This window comes from Crinia signifera, chromosome 1 (genome assembly GCF_055691185.1).
Source record: "Crinia signifera chromosome 1, ASM5569118v1, whole genome shotgun sequence".
Classification (NCBI taxonomy): domain Eukaryota; kingdom Metazoa; phylum Chordata; class Amphibia; order Anura; family Myobatrachidae; genus Crinia; species Crinia signifera.
Window position 1 is genome coordinate 78,016,855 of NC_139217.1, and position 23,633 is coordinate 78,040,487.

The 23,633-nt window shown below is 44.4% G+C and overlaps 1 protein-coding gene across 4 annotated transcripts; it reads right to left on the reverse strand.

Moving 5' to 3' along the window:
* Positions 1–378: 378 nt before the first annotated feature.
* LOC146050135 (zinc finger MYM-type protein 1-like) lies at positions 379–7,086 on the reverse strand. 4 transcript variants are annotated; one of them, XM_083167179.1, is made up of 2 exons: positions 6,951–7,086; positions 379–3,834 (listed from the first exon to the last, which is right to left on the reverse strand). In XM_083167179.1, the coding sequence occupies exon 2, from the start codon at positions 3,823–3,825 to the stop codon at positions 1,375–1,377; it is 2,451 nt and encodes an 816-aa protein (XP_083023305.1). In that variant the 5' UTR covers positions 3,826–3,834; positions 6,951–7,086; the 3' UTR covers positions 379–1,374. The 4 variants fall into 4 exon arrangements, with proteins under 4 accessions (XP_083023305.1, XP_083023369.1, XP_083023151.1 ...); XM_083167243.1 differs by lacking the exon at positions 6,951–7,086 and adding an exon at positions 6,348–6,460; XM_083167025.1 differs by lacking the exon at positions 6,951–7,086 and adding an exon at positions 6,124–6,340.
* Between the last annotated feature and the right edge of the window lie 16,547 nt (positions 7,087–23,633).

Sequence of the window (23,633 nt, forward strand, 5' to 3'; positions counted from 1 at the left end):
CATGCCCTATCCGTTAACAAAAAAAACAAACATCTTCTTTATGTCCACCCACTGCCCACCATAGAATGCAAGAACATTATCAGTTTTGCTCTTGTATTTAACTACTTATTTTAAAGACCTTTGTACTTGATAACTGTGCTACATGCCTCCCCTCGTACAGTGCTGCAGCTCTCTTGCGGCACATAAATAATACTTTGAGAATAGGTTGTGGTTAAATCTACAGTACTTTACAATTACTATTCTACTCAGCTGCCAGCTTGCCCTTATTTACAAAGATGGTGTTTCAGGTTTTACAGATGTGGGGCCTAACTGGGTGGCAATGGGGCACTTACCTAGGCAAAATGTCCAAACTAAAAAAAATAAAAAATCACACAGAAAACAAGACTTATTTTTTAATATATAAAAGCAGACAACATATTGCTTTACTGGGTATCGCTTACAAGTGTTTTTCTCTACAAACAGTGAGACAAGCTGTAACATAACTCTAAAACAAAGAGTAGAACTGCATGTAACCAAAATAAAAGGGAGTAGCTTATAAATATTAGTGTAAATACAAACAAACAGAATTAGCTGAAAAACCCGGGTTTTTCCTTTGGTATGAAAGGGTCAACTCGGGTCTTAAATTCCAAGTCGCCGACCCTGCTCTTGTCCAGCAATTAGCAGGTGGCAACAATGGGGGTTTGCAACAGAAGCAGGCAGGTGTACATGCTGCAACACTATAGTGCCAACGTCACTCTTTATTAAGTTGGTGCAAGTACCGTTCCTTCTGTAGCAGTCAGCAGGATGATTATGTTCCTTATACAAAATGGTTGTGTAGTGAACAGAGGCAGTCACTGCTAAAAGTATATTAGGAATAAGTGAGGGAGAAGTCCCAGTAATGTTAGGCAACGTAAATTGGGACTTCTGGCTAAAACAGTCCTAGAGGAACTTTCCCCATAATATGGCAAGGTGCAGAGAGAAATAGCAATGTTATCAGCAGGCTCCTGGAACAATCACAGACTAATTGCGTACACCTTGAGTCACCCTGGATCACTGTGCCTGCTTTATCATCCCCCAATGAATTTAGTTCTCCATGGGACAGATGCACTATGCTTCAAGAGATAAAATGGAGAGTTATCAAACAGCCAGCCAATCAGCTCCTACCTGCCATGTCAGACTGTTTGAAAAATATTAGGCAGGAGCTGATTGGCTGGCTGTTTATAACTCTACATTTTATCACTTTTGAAGATTAGTGCATCTGGCCCCATATCTTTTTAAACAAGACTTGCAACTAGCAAAGGATTTTTAACAAAGCTATTTTGTAACTATCACTCAGTCCTTTTTCCAATCTAGTGTGACAGGTTGGTAGACATTGGTCCCTGTTGACAGTTGAGTTTACTGGGTTGCCTTCCTAGCCTCCGCATTTGCAAACTCTTCTATCACAGAGTCAAATTTTGTGGACTTTGCTAAACTGTATTCAACGGAGAGAATTGCCATGTTTGGAAAACTTTGTTGCCCACATGGAGAATTCAAGTAGTCCAAAACTAAATTCAGTTTGCTGGTGTCCTCTTCACAAAACAGCACCGTAACTGGCATAGTGAGGAAAATTCGCAGAGCAACATAAATGTTGGGATACACAGAAACCAGGTTGCTCTTATGTATGTGCTGCAAAATATCCTGTGCAGTTGCCTTGCTGAAATCTGGGATGCTGGAAGACATAGATTTGAAACGCTCGATCTCGGTCACAAATCCAGTGGCGCTGAGATCATTACAGTACTTAATTGCCAAGTCATTAGCACGCTTCTTCAGGGCCTTTAGTGACATGTTTGAGATAGCAGGCCCAGTAAGGAACTCAAAGTCTGAAGAGATCTCAGCCAGTGCTTCGCTATGCCACTTAAACTGCGCAATCAATGCATCAATTACGCTAAAGAATTGTGTTCCGACAACCTGCTCATTTGTCACACCAGCTTCATCGTTGTCAATCGTTTTTTTCAGCTTTAGAGAAAATTCCTTAGGAAATTCTAGAGGAAGGTCCATGGACTGAGCAAGATTTGTAGCTTCTTGCATTATAGGATCAATCCCTTCTTCACGCATCTGCTGTAGTATGTTTGGAAGTCCACCAACTAATTTTGCAGCTTGTTTAATAGATAATCCCTTCTCCAGCAAAGCTTGGCTCACACTGTCAATGCTACTTAAAATTCGTCTCCACATAATAAGAAAGCAAATGAACTTAAAATTAATTTGGTCTATCAGTTTATCGGCTATTAAAACCCATTCGGTGTTTGAATAATTTTCATACATGTCATACAGCTTCTCAAGAACGCCTGGCAATTGGTCACATAATGACTTGACAGCAGAAGTTACAGATGACCATCTGGTCTTACTCTGAGCTTCCAGAGTGGTTTTAAGAACACGGTTTAAGGATTCCCATTCTGTTGGTGAAACCGCAAACTCCTTGAACAGATTTTGAACACATCCAAAACACATAATCATTTCCATAGAGGAAGATGCTACATTGACCGCTAATTGACTGAGCGAACGTGCAGAGTCTGGAACAATTGTAGCCAGATTGTTAATTTCTCGCAGTCTTGCCTGCATTTTACTGTATCGCTTTACCATATGTTCTGCGTGATCATAACACTGTCCACGCATATCACCTGGATCTAATCCAACCTCGCTAAGCTTTAATTCTATTTCACTGCTCGTCTTCTCATCCCTTTCAATAAAATCTACGAAGCGCTCTTCTACAGTGCACTGTCCACCAGAGAAATGGACATACCTGATGAGTTCACACATTTGGTGGTCGTAATAGTTATCTGGCAAATTGTTGAAAATAACAGAATAGTATTTGGCGTCTTTGATTTTGTTAATTAACTCCTTCCTCACTGTGTTACCGACGCTGTTAACAAGTTCATTTAGGATGTCTGGTGGAAAAAAGGAAACACCGTCCTTCTTACAAATTTCAAGATGAACTGCTAAGTCAAAATAGAATTTGCCAATGAGTTGCAGGAGACCAGGAAGTTCTCCTGAATTGGGTTGGTCATCTTCCTCCCATGGATTAAAAAAAGGTATATTGCCTCTGGCACAGAAAAGAATCCCTTCAATAAGTACTTTAAAAAGTATGCACCACCTCTTTTTTTCAAGTTCAAATTCTCGGTCAGAACCTTTTTTTAATTGTTTCTCCAAAAGCCACCAACTCACATAATTTTGAAGATGATCGGCCGACGTTTCGTGTTCCTCTATCGTGGACTCTAAATGTCTCCAATTAGAGAAGCCGCTCTTAGGATTTGCAATGTCTGAAGTTAGAGGAGATTTCTTTCCAAAAAGCATACAGGGAAAACAAAACACAGCCTTCCTTGCTTCGGAATACATAAGCCATAACCGCTCCCTTATGTCACCGTTAGGTAGAGTTACAGAAAACCAAGCACGGCTAAATTGATGTCCGTTGCTGTTGGCCGAGAGAGTGAAATTTGCATCTTTCTGTTGCTCTGGTCCATGATTCACTAAATAGCGTATCACTTTATCTGTTATGTTAGGCCAAGTATATGGATCTTCAAATTTAAGGCCCAACATTTCATCGTCTACACGGATGGTTGCGCTGTAGGTATTATTCTCTAACTTGGAGCTCTCTTCCTTTGATTCACTGGTGTCATGAGGTTCTGCCTTAATCTCTTGCTTTATATTAGAAATCTTTGGTAGTGGTTCCTCCTTGCTAGAGCTTTCAGCATCATTACGAGGCGTTGTGAGCCAGGCCTTAACGTTGCCGGAGAGCCTGCACGCTTCCTCTTCTTTCGCTCGCTTACGTCTTCGATATGCGGCACCAGATGGTTTCTTCTTTGGGGGCATGGTGTGTGACTAGAAAAGAAAAAAAAAAAAAGTGACATTTAATGTGATGAGCTTATAACTTTGTTGGTATCTTCATACATTAAAATACAGTTTAAGGACGAATGGAGAGGGAAAACAAAAAAGCACTGGTATTTTTGTACACCATCAAGTAGACAAAAGATGGTTCCTTAGTGTGAAGGGTTCATTTACAAATCATAAGCTTATTTTGCGGTTAAATCATTGCTTTTAAATTTCAGGCTTAAAACACACCAGGACGTTACAAGCCAATGCTTAGTACATAAACCACTGTGACAGCAACAGTCAAGCGTAATAGAGGAGGAATGATGGTGTGGGAATCTTGCTGGGGTACGGGTCAATGGGTCGACATCATTGGAAGGTCAACAGTGTCTAGGTGAACAGTCAAAAGGTCGAAATGGGTTTATCAGGTTTTTTTTTGTCCCGAATGTTGACATGGACACCATATTGGCGCACCGTGTCCCCTCACATGTCTCACTGTGCTCACCCTGCTTCGGCACAGTGCCTCGCTACACTATCATATTATCTCTCTCTCCACGCCCTAGTGGATTGTAGGGTATGAAATACCACGTCAGCTCAAAAAAAAAAAAAAAAAAAAGTGAGAAACCCATGTTGACCTTTTGACTGTCAACATAATGCTTCCAGACATGTCGACCTATTTCAGGTGTCGATCAAACCCACAACCAAGGACGTTCCATATCACCCACCAGGATTATTGGCCAACACATGACATCAACTGTAGCGCTTTCAAAAGGTAATCAGGATAATGTGGAAAGGTACAAATCACATTGAAACCACCCTACAGATCCACTACCATCCTAGAGTTCTCAGCCCAGACTTGGAGAAGGCAAGGTGGGATTTTCCCTATTTTCCAGGACACAGCGGTCAGGAGGTTGGGCTCCCCCATTGGTGTAAACGGGCCCGAGTCAGATAGAAAGGAGTAGTATTAAAGACATGATATATCGTGTTCTCACCTCCAGTGAGAAATACACGGCTTTTACCCGGCAGGACTGACCCCGTTCTCACTGCAAGTCAAATTCCCGGGTGAAGAAGTTCTACCTGGTAATTTGCCTTTTAAACACAGGATTTTATGCAGTGAGTACGGGTAAACCCATGTTTGCATACCCGGATCTCAAACACGGGTGAAAAAAGGGTTTTACCAGTGTATGAGATCCGGGTATGCGACCCGTTCACACTGCAAAAAAAAACCTGTGTTAAAAGGCAAATTTCCAGGCCGACATGCTAGACCCAGGAATTTGCCTGCAGTGAGAACAGGGTATAACAAAGCAATGAGGGCAAGATCCATCGGAGCTACTCAATTGTTCCCTTCCTTTGTGGCACGCATGCCCTGTGCGTGTGCCAATTAATAACTGGTTTACCCATGCAAAGTGGTTAAACGTGTCTAAAGTCCATGGGGTTTGAGCATCAAACCAGTGTTTTTGCACATTTCTATTTGCAAGCAACTATGTGTTTCCTAAGGCAGCAGTTACATGAATGGAGCAATAATTGTATTGCTCAGTTGGGTGTCACCTAGGTGAATGCTGAACCTTCCTTGATGCACAAAGCAGGTAAATAAAAATAAAAACCTTGTGAACCCCAATCAACTATTTTTTTTACATTATTATGAATATCGTGCAAGACACAATCATCGTAATCCAGACATTTATAAATAGGGAATTCAATTGAAAGCAATGGAGCAAATTTCCACAGCTAGAGTGTTTAAACTTTGGCAAGGGAACCCCGTCTCATCCAGCAGAATGCCCGATTCCCACTAAAGTGAGATCATTCTGCTATATGGTAGTGCGCAGATGCAGCTGGGCACAGGATTTGCGGCCAAATTAAATCCTACCATAAGCTGATAGAACTAAATTGCATCCCTTAAAGCTTATTATACAGCATGGGGTACCCCGGCTGCTGCAGTACAGAGATACACACCCCAACAGCCAATGCCAGTGCTAGCAAGACCGGAGTAATAGGGCAGGATCTGCTGTGATGTGCAGTTCCACTGCTGTAAAGTAAAACAGCAATTACATTGTATTGGCCACTGTAGGTACAGGGTGCTGCTGATATGCACACCACCGGCTGCAGATGTGGATACAAGTGCCAGCACCAGCCTCTGCACCCACGGGGGCCAGACCCCTGCAACCTCTGTGGCGTGGCGACATCCTCACCATATACACCCATGGGGGCCAGACCGATCAACTGCACCCACTAGTACCACCCCCCACCTCCTTTAGACACTGCCAGCACCAGCGGCGCACACTGTACACGTGACTAGCTCACCTTCTTGCACGTGTCTTGCAAAAAGTTCCAAAACACGAGTTCCCACTTCCCACCATTCCACGCAGAAGCGCCAGAACTGGATCCCCCGGCATGCACCGCGCTAGAACCATGCTTAAAGCGGCAATGACAGTTAGACACACGGTCCCGGCGGCAGGAGGGAGATGACGGCCAGGCTGCTATAACACGCCGCGTATACAGCATCAGCGCATCTGTGCGGGAGTTACCGGCGTCTCTGTGCGGCCAAGGAGAACTTGTAGTTCTGTCTGGCTATAGAGGTTCCATTAGTATTCTGGGTGGGATAGTGACGATGATCATCGGGTGCAATTCATCTTCCTGCTTGTAGAGGGCGCTAGATCCGTCAGCACAGCAGCAGCCTGTGATCGTGGGTGCCTGCGCGAGGCTGAAGTTAGCTTCTTAATTATTCAGCCTTAACAGACTTGTGGTGATAGCATGGCATGGTTGAGTCTCTTTCCTAGTGGACCGGGGTGCAGTCGCGGGTGTGAAACGGGGGAGATGGATGCAGCCGCGGGGGTGTAAAAGGAAGGGTGGGGATAAGGGGGTGTCGGGTGCAGCCGCGGGGGTTTACTGGGGGTGAGAACGAAGAAGGGTACACACAGCAGCGGGTGTTAAAGGGGGGGGGGGGGGGGGGGGTCGTGTTGGGGTGCAGGTGTGAAGCACGTGATACGGTACAAAAGTTGCAGAGGAACATTGCAGCAGCCATGTGCTAATCAGGCTGCGGCAGGTGCGCCCCTAATCATGTCATATATTAAGTAATACAGCCGCCCTCCCCCGTTCATTAAAAAAAACACCCCACGAAATATGTGTACCTATCACAACACGAGACCCTCTCCACAGTCCACACTGTAACCGGCACTGCAGACTGCACAACGTCGTGGCGTGGCGTGCTCCTGCCGCGGGAATGCTCTGCTCAGTCTGCTGACCCCGCCCCCATGATGAGAACAGCGGGTCACATGGGTAATGTCGTCAGAGGTTCTTTATCCCAGCCCACTAGGAAATCGCATCAGGTACTGAGGTAAGAAACACAATGATAACAAGAACGGAGTGACCGCAGAGATATCTGCTGCAGATCCTCCTTGTTATCATGGTGTTTCTTATTACAGTTAATATGGGCAGGGTTGCCATAAGAAATGTTATGGCCCGGCACTGACAAAATAGACAGGGCCATCCTCCCAGACCCATAGTGAAACAGGCTGTGGTGCCACCACAATACTCACCAGTACCCCTTGTCTATCCAGCCAGACCCCTCTTGTCTCAACAGCCAGCCCCCCTTCTGTCTCATCAGCTACCCCCTCCTTTTTCTCACCAGCCACCTACTCCCCCTTCAGTATATGGTCGTTAGGTTGATAACACTAAGGTCGACAAGCATTGGGTCGACCACTGAAGGTTGACATGGGCCAAGGTCAACACCTGAATAGGTCGACAGGTCATGGGGTTTTTCACTTTTTTTTTTAAACCAACGTGCCAACAGGCGGTATTTCATACCCTACCACTAGAGCGTGGTGGGAGAATAAAATAGTGTGCTGAGCATAGCGAGCCATGCGAGGGGCCCCTATGGTGTCCATGTCGACTGTGTCGACATTCGGGCCAAAAAAGCGAGAGAGAAAAAAACATGTCAACCTTTTCAGGTGTCGACGGCTAGTGGTTGACCCACTGCATGTGGACCTTAGTGCTGTCGACCCATACCCCCCTACAAGCCAGGCCCCCCATCTGACTCCCACTTTATTTTCTCCAGCTCTAGCTTTGCCATCTGGCTTATTAGGGCACTTGGGTCTCCCCCATCTGTTTCTCCAGCCAGCCCAGTAGCGCACGCAGGGGGGGTTTCTGAGTACCCAGAAACCCCCCTAAGAGTCTAAGGGTCCTAGGCTGAAAGCTGAGGGTCCCCTCTTTCCATGGGTAGAAGAATTTTTAAAATCGGCCCTTGGGAACCGGAGATATCTGATTTCAAAGCAGTGGTCCCCATCCAAGCCTGTTAATTGCTATTCCCAGTCAGATATTTCAGGTTCTTTATGACTTATAGTTTTTGTGAGGGTATATTCCAAAAGCTGGGACTCTCCCCCTTTGATGAACACTAGTAGTTTGTCTCTACTGTGCCCAGAATTAGAGATATCAGCCTTCCAGCAGCTGGTTACTGCTCCAGCTCCACACACCTGATATGTAGTTTTATATACTCGTTGGCAGATTGCTCTGCCTTCTGAACTCTGATCCCCTAGTCCCCAATACCATTTGGTAGGTGGGATTATCTAGTTTTTAATTACATTAAAATCTAAGACATCTATTTCCAGGAACTGGAGATATCTGCAGTCAAGCAAGTTGTTCACCCACCATAAAATTATGAATAATAAGCCCACTCCACTATACACCCCTCCTCTGCATATTAAACATCCTCTACCACCCTGGAAGTTATGTATCAGGGCCCCTTCATTCAGCCCAATGCCCCCTTCTCCCACCCATCTCCCACCATCTGTGCAGTAAAGGGGTAATTAGTGGAAATTACTGATCCAGTCCCTATATGCTGAGCGGTTGATATAATACCCCCTACCACCCGCGGGACATCAAAGCTTCCCCCACCCCTACCGCTGGAGGATCGGTAGGGGCCCCAATACATTGTTATGCCCAGAGGTCTACACTGCTGTTGACGCCCCTATATGTATATATATATACTTTAACTGATCCGGCACATACTGGGTCACCTAAGTGTCCATCTCCGTGCTTTGCTCCGCCCCTCTGGAAACCCCCTTCTGAAAATCCTGCGTTTGCCCCTGCAGCCCCCTTACTCATTCTGTCTCATGAGCCCTGCTTTGTCAGCGCCAGCCAGCCCCCACACGACACATGCCCTGTGTTCCTATGGCAGCTCTACAGGCACTGAGGCTCCTCTCAGTGACACAGCAAGATATCAGGTACACGCAAAAATAAAACTACAACTTTAATGCACTGTGATAACAGGATCCAGTGGTGGAAGGAGTTTTTAAAGTGGATATAGATTCATATGTGGACCTTTATGAATTAATACTGCTGTGACCCTTGTATAAAGAAGGCATTGGGGAATGCTAATGGGGAGCAAGTGTGGGATTTTAGATAGATGGGATTATTTTTGTATAAGGCAGCAATAGTATTTTATGAAATGTTTTGTTTGACGCCACATTCCATGTTTTGATAGATACATGATGGTCCTAGGTATAAATACCAGGGCTTAGAGCACACCCTCTACACCTTGAAAAGGGCACCTTTGATTGTATAAAGGAGAACATAGACGCTCCGTTTTCGCCGGCTCCGTTCTGTACTATACGATACGCGCTCCCGCGCATCACATAGTACGGTACACAAAGTATGTGCTGCACATACTTTTTGTACTAGGTACACATCGTATCGGATCGCAGTGCATGCACACTGCATGCACTAGGGATGCGATCCGATACGATGTGTACTTTAACCCCTTCCCGACATTTGACGTATATATACGTCATGGCCGGGATGTACTTCCCGACACATGACGTATATATACGTCATGACTTTAAACTGTCCCCGCGTCTATAGACGCGGTGACAGTTTAAACATGTCTGCTGTCCCTGACAGCAGACATGTCCCTGCATGCCCAGGGGGGGCGGTGATGCCTCCCCCCCGTCAGCGATCGCTGTGATTGGCTGTTCAATGTGAACAGCCAGTCGCAGCGTTTTCCTGTGTTACCGGCGAATCAGACGCTCGGTAACACAGGTGTCAATCACCGTCGGGTGTGAGGGGGCATGAGGGGGTCACCGGTGATGACCACACCTCACCCCACCTCACCCCACCTGCCCCCAAGGCTGTGATTGGTCCGTCGGACCGACGGACCAATCACAGCCAAGGCGCGTCATTTAAACTAACGGTGACTGCGCTGCAGACGCCATTCCGGTCTGGAATTGCGTGCAGAGCGGTCACCGACCAATCTGTCGTGATATACATACCTGATCCTTGCCTGATACTTACCTGATCACCGCTGGTAGCGTGCTGCCAGCAGCTGGATGCTTCCTGGATCTTGTGACTTCCTGTGTGCTGCTGCTGCAGTGTCATAGAGTCACAGATCATGAGAGATAGTGACAGATAGTGACAGAGAGTGACAGAGAGTGACAGAGAGTGATAGAGAGTGCTATATTTTGTGTCTGCTGCACCCCTTTTGTGCTGATCAGTATATCTGTGCTGATCAGCAACTTTTTTTTTTTTTTTTTATATATATATACCAGGGTTGCCGACCCTCCCGGAATTTCCGGGAGTCTCCCGAAAATCGGGTACCCCCTCCCGGACCCCGGAAGGGTGGGCAACCCTCCCGGATCCAGGGGGGACCCCCGCTGACCCCCGGATCGCGGCATTAAAATGCCGCAATCCTCGGGTCTCAGAGGAGGGGGCGGAGCTAAAACGGCACAATCGTGTCATTTTAGCCCCGCCCCCTCCATGGAGATCCCTGAATTCGCTGCTTTTACCAGTATGGGGGCGGGGCTTAGTGATGTCACTCGTAAGCCCCGCCCCCTGAGCGGCTGCTGATACTCTCCTCTCCGGGCTTCTCCCGGAGAGGAGAATGTTAAAGTCGGCAACCCTGATATATACCTGTCAGTTGCACCAAAGGTTGTGCTGCCTGTGCAACTGACTGCTGCCCCCCCTTTTGTGCTGATCAGTTTAAATTAATTAACTGATCAGCAACTTTTTGGGGGTCCAGGTTTTTTTTTTTTATATATACCCTGTCAGGTTGCACCCACAGTGGAGAGTGCAGTGGGGTTTTGTTTTTACACCCACGTTGCTTTTGTGGGTGTCCTGTGGCCGCTGATCAGTGACGTACATCACTGAACAGCATTTTTGGCACAGGGTTGATATCATTTTTTTTCTGCAGTTTTTTTAAATTGTTTTTTTTTGGAGAGTGCTGTGGTTTATTACACCCACGTTGCTTTGGTGGGTGTCCTGTGGCCGCTGATCAGTGACGTACATCACTGAACAGCATTTTTGGCACAGGGTTGATATCATTTTTTTTCTGCAGTTTTTTTAAATTGTTTGTTTTTTGGAGAGTGCTGTGGTTTATTACACCCACGTTGCTTTTGTGGGTGTCCTGTGGCCGCTGATCAGTGACGTACATCACTGAACAGCATTTTTGGCACAGGGTTGATATAATTTTTTTCTGCAGTTTTTAAAAAAATTTTTTTTTTTTGGAGAGTGCTGTGGTTTATTACACCCACGTTGCTTTTATGGGTGTCCTGTGGCCGCTGATCAGTGACGTACATCACTGAACAGCATTTTTGGCACAGGGTTGATATAATTTTTTTCTGCAGTTTTTTTAAATTGTTTTTTTTTTTGGAGAGTGCTGTGGTTTATTTTTTTTTTTATTGTTTTTACACCCACGTTGCTTTTGTGGGTGTCCTGTTGCCTTTGAGCGCTGTTCAGTGACGGACGTTACTGACCAACATCTGTGCTCAATTTTTGGCGCAGGACCTTTTTTTTTTTTTTTTTTTTAACCCCTTCAATTTTTTTTTTTTATTGAGATCAAATTCCTGTATAAAGTATTTTTTTTCTGCACTACATACACACTACACACTACATACCCCCCGTGTTGAAATAAAGTTTGTACCCCCCCTACACTATACACGTGTTGAAACATTACACTTACAGAAACACAAAAATAAAAATGGCATCCCAAATGTCATCCCAAATGTCATCCCAGTCATCCAGAAGAATGTATTCAGCGGAGGAGGCATATGCCATGCTTGCCTCTGACTCTGACACAGCCAGTGATGCAAGCGGGGAATTTGAAGGATTCGTCTTAAGCTCCTCTTCCTCCTTTAGTGATGAGGGACCCCCTCAAAGACGCCCCCGTAGAGCAGCTGAGACCCCCCCCCCAAATGATTGATCCCGTATGGACCCCACCACCAGACAATTTTGAGCCCCAGGTTCCTGAGTTTTTGGCCATCCCAGGAATCCAATTTGATTCAACAGGTCTCAGAGAAATTGACTTTTTCAAATTATTTTTCTCTGATGATTTTATAAATTTAATGGTGGACCAAAGTAATTTATATGCCCAGCAGTTTATTGCTCAAAACCCCACGTCATCATTTGCTAGGTGGACCCCTTTAGATGCAGTAGAGATGATGACGTTTTGGGGTCTGGTGTTACATATGGGCATAGTAAAAAAGCCAGAAATTAGGCAATATTGGAGTACAGATGTTCTGTACAGCACCCCATTTTACCGTATGGCCATGACTCGGACTCGTTTTGAGACAATCCTTAAATTTTTACATTACACCGATAATGCACAGTGCCCACCCAGAGATGATCCCACCTTTGACCGGCTATTCAAAGTCAGGCCGGTCATTGATCATTTCAGTGCCAAATTTGCAGAGATGTACATCCCTGAAAAATTTATTTGTATCGACGAGTCCCTTATACATTTTAAAGGAAGGGTTAAATTCCGCCAGTACCTTCCCAGTAAGAGGGCAAGGTATGGCATAAAAATGTATAAACTGTGTGAAAGCACCTCAGGGTACACCCACAGGTTTAGGGTATATGAAGGGAAGGATTCAAGAATTGAACCGCCAGAATGCCCCCCCTCCCTCGTAGGTGTTAGTGGAAAAATTGTCTGGGATTTAGTGCACCCCTTCCTGGATAAAGGTTATCACCTCTATGTGGATAACTTTTACACTAGCATCCCCCTGTTTAAGGCCCTTGGTTCAAGAGGTACAGCAGCTTGCGGTACTGTGCGCAAGAACCATAGAGGCCTCCCAAAAACGCACATTGCCCAAGTACTGAGAAGGGGTGAAAGCAGGGCACAATCCACCGAAAATATGTTGTTGGTCAAATATAAGGACAAGAGGGATGTCCTTATACTGACAACAATTCATGTAGACAGTACCACCTCCATCCCTGTACGAGGTACCAGTACCCACACCTCAAAACCTAATTGTATAATAGATTACAATAAGTACATGGGCGGAGTGGATCTTTCAGATCAGGTACTGAAGCCGTACAGTCCCCTGCGGAAAACAAAAATCTGGTACAAGAAGCTGGCCGTGTATATCATCCAGATGGCACTGTATAACGCTTACGTGCTATTCCGTTCTACCAGCCAGAGGGGGACATTTATGCACTTTCAAGAGGAAGTCATAAAGGGCCTAATATTTCGGAACCAGCAGGCAGAGGGCCCCAGTACTTCTAGTACTGGCCCCCGTATTGTACCAGGGCAGCATTTTCCTAACGAAATCCCCTCCACTGCAAGAAAGGGCAGGACACAAAAAAGGTGCAAAGTTTGCTATAAAAAGGGAATAAGAAAGGATACTATTTTCCACTGTGAAACTTGCCCCGACAAACCCGGCCTATGTATAAAGGAGTGTTTTAAAATATACCACACATCTATGGATTATTAGGTTCATCATTTCACCGTGCTTCGGGGGTCTTGCTAATGCCACATAGCACCCACTATTCATTCCACCAGAATCTGAGCTGCAAAATCCAAAAATCACTCCTTCCCTTCTGAGTCCTGCCATGCACCCAACTGGTATTTTTTGGTCACATATGAGGCATTGCCATACTCGGGAGAAATTGGGGCACAGATTTTGGGGTGCTTTGTCTCCTTCATTCCTTGTGAAAATGAAAAATTTTGAGCCAGAACTGCATTTTTGTGTAAAAAATGTAATTTTTCATTTGCACAGCCCAGTTGTATCAAAATTGGTGAAACCCCTGGGGGTTTGAAATGTACACTATACCCCTAGATGAATTCCCTGAGGGGTGTAGTTTGCAAAATGGGGTCACTTGTGGGGGGGTTCCACTGTATTGGTGCTTCGGGGGTCTTGCTAATGCGACATAGCACCCACCAACATTCCACCAGAATCTGTGCTGCAAAATCCAAATATCACTCCTTCCCTTCTGAGTCCTGCCATTTTTTGGTCACACATGAGGCATTGTCGTACTCGGGAGAAATTGGGGCACAGATTTTGGGGTGCTTTGTCTCCTTCATTCCTTGTGAAAATGAAAAATTTTGAGCCAGAACTGCATTTTTGTGTAAAAAATGTAATTTTTCATTTGCACAGCCCAGTTGTATCAAAATTGGTGAAACCCCTGGGGGTTTGAAATGTACACTATACCCCTAGATGAATTCCCTGAGGGGTGTTGTTTGCAAAATGGGGTCACTTGTGGGGGGGTTCCACTGTATTGGTGCTTCGGGGGTCTTGCTAATGCGACATAGCACCCACCAACATTCCACCAGAATCTGAGCTGCAAAATCCAAAAATCACTCCTTCCCTTCTGAGTCCTGCCATGCACCCAAATGGTATTTTTTGGTCACATGTGAGGCATTGCCATACTCGGGAGAAATTGGGGCACAGATTTTGGGGTGCTTTGTCTCCTTCATTCCTTGTGAAAATGAAAAATTTTGAGCCAGAACTGCATTTTTGTGTAAAAAATGTAATTTTTCATTTGCACAGCCCAGTTGTATCAAAATTGGTGAAACCCCTTGGGGTTTGAAATGTACACTATACCCCTAGATGAATTCCCTGAGGGGTGTAGTTTGCAAAATGGGGTCACTTGTGGGGGGGTTCCACTGTATTGGTGCTTCGGGGGTCTTGCTAATGCGACATAGCACCCACCAACATTCCACCAGAATCTGAGCTGCAAAATCCAAAAATCACTCCTTCCCTTCTGAGTCCTGCCATGCACCCAAATGGTATTTTTTGGTCACATGTGAGGCATTGCCGTACTCGGGAGAAATTGGGGCACAGATTTTGGGGTGCTTTGTCTCCTTCATTCCTTGTGAAAATGAAAAATTTGGAGCCAGAACTGCATTTTTGTGTAAAAAAATTAATTTTTCATTTTCACTGCCCAGTTATACCACAATTGGTGAAACCCCTGGGGGTTTGAAATGTACACTATACCCCTAGATGAATTCCCTGAGGGGTGTAGTTTGCAAAATGGGGTCACTTGTGGGGGGGTTCCACTGTATTGGTGCTTCGGGGGTCTTGCTAATGCGACATAGCACCCACCAACATTCCACCAGAATCTGAGCTGCAAAATCCAAAAATCACTCCTTCCCTTCTGAGTCCTGCCATGCACCCAAATGGTATTTTTTGGTCACATGTGAGGCATTGCCGTACTCGGGAGAAATTGGGGCACAGATTTTGGGGTGCTTTGTCTCCTTCATTCCTTGTGAAAATGAAAAATTTTGAGCCAGAACTGCATTTTTGTGTAAAAAATGTAATTTTTCATTTGCACAGCCCAGTTGTATCAAAATTGGTGAAACCCCTGGGGGTTTGAAATGTACACTATACCCCTAGATGAATTCCCTGAGGGGTGTAGTTTGCAAAATGGGGTCACTTGTGGGGGGGTTCCACTGTATTGGTGCTTCGGGGGTCTTGCTAATGCGACATAGCACCCACCAACATTCCACCAGAATCTGAGCTGCAAAATCCAAAAATCACTCCTTCCCTTCTGAGTCCTGCCATGCACCCAAATGGTATTTTTTGGTCACATGTGAGGCATTGCCGTACTCGGGAGAAATTGGGGCACAGATTTTGGGGTGCTTTGTCTCCTTCATTCCTTGTGAAAATGAAAAATTTGGAGCAAGAACTGCATTTTTGTGTAAAAAAATTAATTTTTCATTTTCACTGCCCAGTTGTACCACAATTGGTGAAACCCCTGGGGGTTTGAAATGTACACTATACCCCTAGATGAATTCCCTGAGGGGTGTAGTTTGCAAAATGGGGTCACTTGTGGGGGGGTTCCACTGTATTGGTGCTTCGGGGGTCTTGCTAATGCGACATAGCACCCACCAACATTCCACCAGAATCTGAGCTGCAAAATCCAAAAATCACTCCTTCCTTTCTGAGTCCTGCCATGCACCCAAATGGTATTTTTTGGTCACATGTGAGGCATTGCCGTACTCGGGAGAAATTGGGGCACAGATTTTGGGGTGCTTTGTCTCCTTCATTCCTTGTGAAAATGAAAAATTTGGAGCAAGAACTGCATTTTTGTGTAAAAAAATTAATTTTTCATTTTCACTGCCCAGTTGTACCACAATTGGTGAAACCCCTTGGGGTTTGAAATGTACACTATACCCCTAGATGAATTCCCTGAGGGGTGTAGTTTGCAAAATGGGGTCACTTGTGGGGGGGTTCCACTGTATTGGTGCTTCGGGGGTCTTGCTAATGCGACATAGCACCCACCAACATTCCACCAGAATCTGAGCTGCAAAATCCAAAAATCACTCCTTCCCTTCTGAGTCCTGCCATGCACCCAAATGGTATTTTTTGGTCACATGTGAGGCATTGTCGTACTCGGGAGAAATTGGGGCACAGATTTTGGGGTGCTTTGTCTCCTTCATTCCTTGTGAAAATGAAAAATTTGGAGCCAGAACTGCATTTTTGTGTAAAAAATTAAATTTTTAATTTTCACTGCCCAGTTGTACCACAATTGGTGAAACCCCTGGGGGTTTGAAATGTACACTATACCCCTAGATGAATTCCCTGAGGGGTGTAGTTTGCAAAATGGGGTCACTTGTGGGGGGGTTCCTAACTTTTAGCATCTTATGGTGCCTAGAAACCTACATGGTGCCTAAAAAATAATCTCATAAAAAGGAGGCTCCAAAATCAAGTAGGTGCTCCTTCTATTATGAAGCCTGTGGTTTGGTCAACGTGCACACTAGGGCCACATATAGGATATTTATGAAAACAAAAGAATTGGGGGAATCAATTTTTAGTCACATTTCTCTAGTAAAATCTACTGTGTTCCTTAGAAAAATGTATTAAAATTGCAAATCTGCAAAAAAAATGAAATTTTGAAATTTCACCTACACTTTGTTTTAATTCCTGTGAAACACCTAAAGGGTTAACAAACTTCCAAAATGCTGTTTTGAATACTGTGAGGGGTGCAGTTTTTGAAATGGCATCATTTATGGGGGTGTCTCACATACAAGTCCCTCAAAGTCACATCAGAACTGAACTGGTCCCTAAAAAAATCAGTGTTTGAAATTTTCTTGAAAATTTGAGAATTTCCTATTCATATTTTAAGCCTCCTAGTGTCCAAAAAAATTAAAAGGAGGCTGAAATGATGATGGAAACATAAAGTAGACATATGGTCTATGTTAGTTATTAACTCTTTTGAGTGGTATGATTATTTGTCTCACAAGCAGAAAATTTAACATTTTGAAAATTGCTAAATTTTCCATTTTTTTACGACATTTTGGTATTTTTCATAAAAAAACACAGACTGTATCGACCCAAATTTACCACTAACTTGAAGTACAATGTGTCACGAGAAAACAATCTCAAAATCACTGGGATAAGTAAAAGCAAAAAAAAGTTATCCCCACTTAAGTGATACATGTCAGATTTGAAAAAAAGGGCTCTGTCAGGAAGGCAAAAACATGCTGCGTCAGTAAGGGGTTAAAAGTACAGAACGGAGCTTTCAAACGGAGTGTGTATGGGCTCCTTAAGACTTACCTTTTTTTCCAACTAGGACTGTCTTCCCCTATACCTGATGCGGGGAGAGTTCAGGGAGTCTATACTGTTAAGGTGTATATGTTTTTAATGAATCTTTTTTAACCATTTTTTTTACTTTTCTCATGTAAATTTTTCTATCAATATGTCTGTTCCTTATTTTGTGGAATAAATCATTTTTCTACTTTATGAGTGGATTTGTGACACGTGATTCCTGTGACATTGAGGAGAAAACCTAAAGAAACCTGTTAAGTCATACTGTATGTATAGGGCCTCATATAGGGCCTTATTCGAGTTCACTCTTTCAGACAAAATCCTTCTTAGATGGACAAAACCATGTGCACTGCAGGGGGGCAGATGTAACTTGTGCAGATCTAATTAGATTTGGGTGGGGTTTTACTTCAAAGTGAGATCTATATTGCAGTGTTAAAATAAAGCAGCCAGTATTTACCCTGCAAAGAATCACCAAAAAATCACCAAATCTATTTCCATCTGTACATGTTACACCTGCCCCCCTGCAGTGCACATGGTTTTGTCCATCTAAGAAGGATTTTGTCAGAAAGAGTGAACTCGAATAGAGGTGAGTTTGTGCTCAAAAGAGACCTGTATAGGTGTTACCTATTTGCATTGTAGTGGGACTGAACAGGAACATTATTTTGAGACTTAAAAGGCACATTGAAAATGAAAGAAACATTGATGGGATATAGTGCCTGTTTGTAAGGTTGAGTATCCCTTATCCGAATATCCAATATCCAAATTATTCCGCAAACCAACCATACATTCCAGAAAGTAGAATCATTTTTTTTATTTTTTTTCTAGAACCTTATTAGGGACATGATATGTAACAGCACTACTGGGGACATCTGTAACTGCACTACTGAGGACATAATATGTAACTGGCACTACTGAGGACATGGTATGTAACTGGCACTAATGGGGACATGATATGTAACTGGCACTACTGGAGACATCTCTTACAGCACTACTGAGGACATGATATGTAACTGGCACTACTGAGGACATGATATGTAACTGGCACTACTGGGGACATCTCTTACAACACTACTGAGGACATAATATGGAACTGGCACCACTGGGGACAGGATATGTAACAGCACTACTGAGGACATAGTATGTAACTGGCACTACTGGGGACATGATATGTAACAGCACTACTGAGGACATAATATGTAACTAGCACTAAATATGTGCAAGGACATGATTTCTTGGCATTCAAATTCGTGCCTGAGCTAGTACATAAATTTTGTTTCATGTTTTGAAACCTTGTTTTTTGAACAAATAAAATATATCTGTGTGTATTTCATGTGGTTGATGTGTTTATACAGCCTAAATGCAAGATATTTCAAAATACATCATTGAAATATTAAAATATTCCGAAATACGGAATAATCTGTTATCCAAAATTCTCCTGGTCCCGAGCATTTTGGATAAAGGATACTCAACCTGTATATACCTTATTGAGGGGACATCGGTATTATCAATTCATACAGATATCCATCCGTGGCTGGGAAAGAAACCTTTATGTGAACATGGGGCCTTTCACAAAGGACAGTATCCAATAATATATTGTGGTGCGTAAAATCTATAGGAAAGTTAAAAAAAAACCTGTTGACCTGCAAATAAAAGAAACCCCTATGTCAGGGGTTCCCAATCTTTTTTGAATCATGGCACCCTAGAGTATCAGAATTTTTCCACGGCACCCCTAGGTCCAACAAAAATATATATAAAACGAAGTAGATTGTGTTTATATGTGCTTCTTAGGTTCAGTTATGTGTTAAAGGGCAGGATTTGCTTCTGATTGTACATATTTTATGATTGACAGCCACCAGCACTGGTTTTGTCCATAAATAATTGATCATAAATAATTTGAATTGGTCCTGGGCCACCAACCCGTGGCATCCCTGCAAGTGTCCTGAGGCACCCCAGGGAGCCACGGCACACAGTTTGGGTACCACTGCCCTATGTGCATATAGGGCATCATTGCCAGGTCAGTTCGGTGATAGAGGAAGCCGGATGAAAGAGTGCTGATATGAGTGGCAGAGTCTCCAAATAGATGGAAAATAACCTTATGATCCACAATAGGATAACATCATCTTTTATTGTTGATTATAGGCCAGATGTATCAAGCTTTGAAAAGTGATAAAATGTAGAGTGATAAACAACCAGCCAATCAGCTCCTACCTTTCATTTTTCAAACCTAGCCTGTAACATGGCAGATGGGAGCTGATTGGCTGGCTGTTTATCACTCCCCATTTTATCACTTTTTGAAGCTTGATACATCTGGCCCTATGTCTTTAGAGGGTAGGGGTTAAACAGACCCCAAATAGGGCAGTGCTATTTTCTGAGTCATTATTTTGTTGGTATTGATTGGGGTGTGGTAGACCCCGCGATACAAGTGTAGCTGCAGTCAATAAGAGGTGCGGTAATCTTCTAAAAAAATATATCATATTTATCAGATAAACAGATGTAGCCAGCCTTATGCATGCCGCAATTCATACGCAGAAGCATACCATGGCACGCCAGGCTGCGGATCATTTCACCCAGCAGATACCCATACAGTTTGCTGATGCGTGCATGCATAAGCACATGTGCATCATAGTCGCAGGCACACTAGCCGCACCATGCATACACATGGAATGGATGAGCTTGGCTACATCTGTAAGGTAAGCTTATGTCAATACAAATGTTATATGAAAATAATGTTCGATTGATAGATGTTCCAAAGATATGGTGGAACATATGGAGACTTCATTTAGCATCTATAATGTTGAAAAGTAGCATAGTATTAGAAAATGTACCAAACTGGGAAAGTAGAAAAAAGCATCAGGGCCATCTTAACAGCAGTGTAGGCCCCTGGGCAATGCAATGCACTGGGGCCCTTACCCATTCTCCCCTCCTAGGGGTGGGGGGTGCTATCAGCAGCAGCTTTGATGTCCCACGGGTGGCAGGGGGTGCTCTATCTTCCACTCCACATGTAGGACCTGGAGCAGTAACTTCTGCTAATTACTCCTTTACTGCACAGGTGGTGGGAGGGAGAACACTAACGTGTGGAAGTGGGCACTGAGCTGAATGAAGGGTCCCTTGTAAATGACTTCCAGGGAGGTAGGGGGGGTTTATACGCAGGGAAGGGTTGGATAATGGAGTGAGCTTAATATTCGTCATTTTCCGGTGGAAGTGCAGCTTGTTTGACTGCAGATATCGCCATTATCTGGAATTAGATTTCTTTGCCTTCAATAGTATAAAAACCCACCCTTTAAGGAGGTGCTGGGAACTTGGGGATCAGAGATCAGTAGCCAGAGCAATCCATTGACAAAAATATAAAACTGTACACCAGACGTTTGGAGCTGGAGCAGGGACCGGCTGCTGGAAGGTTGATATCTCTGGTTCTGGGCAAGATAGAGACAAGCCGCTAGTGTCCACAGAAAGGGAAGAGTATACTCTCAGGAAAAATCGAAGTCAGACAGAACCTGAGAAAACTGACTGGGAAGTGCAATTAACAGGTCGGATCTGAACTGCTGCTTTGGAGTTGGATATCTCCTTTTCCCCAGGGCTGATTTAAAAATTCTGGTATCCCTGGAAAACGGGGATCCTCAGCTATCAGTATAGGCAAGTGCCCATTAAGCCCATACAAAAAGACGGCCCTGAAAAGCATTCAGACTAGTCAGCATTGCTATCTACGCAAGAGGCTAACAGTGTGGTTAAACATGGAAAAAACATGTCATAGATACAGTACATGACACGTACATGACAAACAACATTAGACAGTATGACATAATGATTTCTGTATATAGACAGAAATGTTGTTTATGCCCCGTACACACGGGGTGTCTGAGCATCTGTGCGTACCGGTCTAGTTAAGCACAGATCACTCAGGACACAGCGATGCACCAGCGATATGTGCTGAATGATCTGTCACGGCCAATGTTCTCTGCTGAGAGAACAGTGGCAATGCATGCAGTATAAATCTAGTCAGGCGATGGCGACGCGCGTCATTCACGGTGACCATACACCGTGAATGTACAATATGCTGGCCACACATCAGACCAACTTTTGAATGGAATAAAAATATGGTACTGGATGGGAGCAAATGTAATATTAACTTCAGAAATTTGCTCCCAAAATCAGTAAAAGGACAAAAACTGTAGCTCAGACACGGTACTGTAGTTCAACCTGTTTGATTTAAACAATTTGACTGAATTTTTTTGTCCATTTTCCTGGGTTTGTGAGCACATTTCTGATTGTCCTTTGATCCCATTTAGTACCATTTTTATTCCATCCAAGCAACTAGTTGGATGGTTTTAGGAAAGTTGTTCTGATGTGTGGCCAGCATAAGCAACCTAGTCAGATCACTTAGAAATGGGGCTTTAATCACCCCATGTGTATGTCCCATTAGTCTCTACGCTATTTGTTTCCTTTTCACTAATACAGTATGATGCCATTTTTCACCCAGTATTATTTTTAGAGATGTGTGGCGGCCACTTTTTCGGGTTTTGGTTTTGGATCTGGATCTCCCTTCGTGTTTTGGATCTGGATTGGTTTTGGCAAAACCACCCTTGTGGGTTTTGGTTTTGGATCTGGATTTTTATGAAAAAATGCTAAAAATGGCTTAAATAACAGAATTTGGGCCTGTTTTTTGCCCCTAAAGTATTATTAACCTCAATAACATTAGTTTCCACTCATTTCTAGTCAATTTTGATCACTTCACAGCTTACAAAATTGTTTTCATTTACTGTAGTTGGGCCAAAAGGGTATACCGAGGTAGCTGGATGACTAAGCTAAGCGACAGCAGTCGGCATCACATACATGTGGACCTTACACTTCCAACCTGGCAGAGCGGCACTGCAGGGGCAGACAGGGTGGCAGTTTAATAAACTATCCCAAAAAAAGAGAAATGCTCCAAACAGCAAATACAAAGAGGTATCGGCCTTGTCATGACTGGTGGTAGCAGCTTCAGCACTCCCACTATTTCCTCCTCCATCATCCTCCAAAAATGTGTTTTTATTTTATTTATTACTTTTATTTATTTTTCTTACTTTACACTGGACACAGCCTGTCACACTGGACACGGCCCCTTGGACACTGGACACAGCCCCTGGACACAGCCCCTGGACACTGGACACAGCCCGTCACCCTGGACACAGCCCCTGGACAATGGACACAGCCTCTGGATACAGCTCTTGTACACTGGACACAGCCTGTCACCCTGGACACAGCCCCTGGACAATGGACACAGCCTCTGGACACAGCTCTTGTACACTGGACACAGCCATCACACTGGACACAGCCCCTGGACAATGGACACAGCAGTCACACTGGACACAGCCTCTGGACACAGCTCCTGTACACTGGACAAAGCCTTCACACTGGACACTGCCCCTGGACAATGGACACAGCCTCTGAATACAGCTCTTGTACACTGGACACAGCTCGTCACCCTGGACACAGCCCCTGGACAATGGACACAGCCTCTGGACACAGCTCTTGTACACTGGACACAGCCATCACACTGGACACAGCTCCTGGACAATGGACACAGCAGTCACACTGGACACAGCCTCTGGACACATCTCCTGTACACTGCACATAGCCTTCACACTGGACACTGCCCCTGGACACTGGACACAGCCCCTGGACAATGGACACAGCCCGTTACCCTGAACACAGCCCCTGGACAATGGACACAGCCCTTTACCCTGGACACAGCCTCTGGACACGGCCCCTGGACAATGGACACAGCCTCTGGACACCACCCAGGACACAGCTCCTGTACACTGGACACAGCCGTCACACTGGACACTGCCCCTGGACACAGGACACAGCTCCTGTACACAGCTCCTGTATACTGGACACAACCCCTGTACACTGGACACAACCCCTGGACACAGCCCCTGTACACTGGACACAGCCCCTGTACACTGGACACAGCCCCTGTCACACTGGATATATGTAGTCACACTGGACAATGGATATATGTCACACTGGACACTGGATATATGTCGTCACACTGGACACAGGATATATGTCGTCACA

Bases quoted from the DNA above. Each gene is read 5' to 3' on its own strand.
- LOC146050135 (XM_083167025.1), bottom strand. From the start codon at position 6,324: ATGCTGTATACGCGGCGTGTTATAGCAGCCTGGCCGTCATCTCCCTCC. The intron at 3,835-6,123 runs GTGAGCTAGTCA...TTTCTTTTCTAG, and splicing joins TGCAAGACACGTGCAAGAAG to TCACACACCATGCCCCCAAA.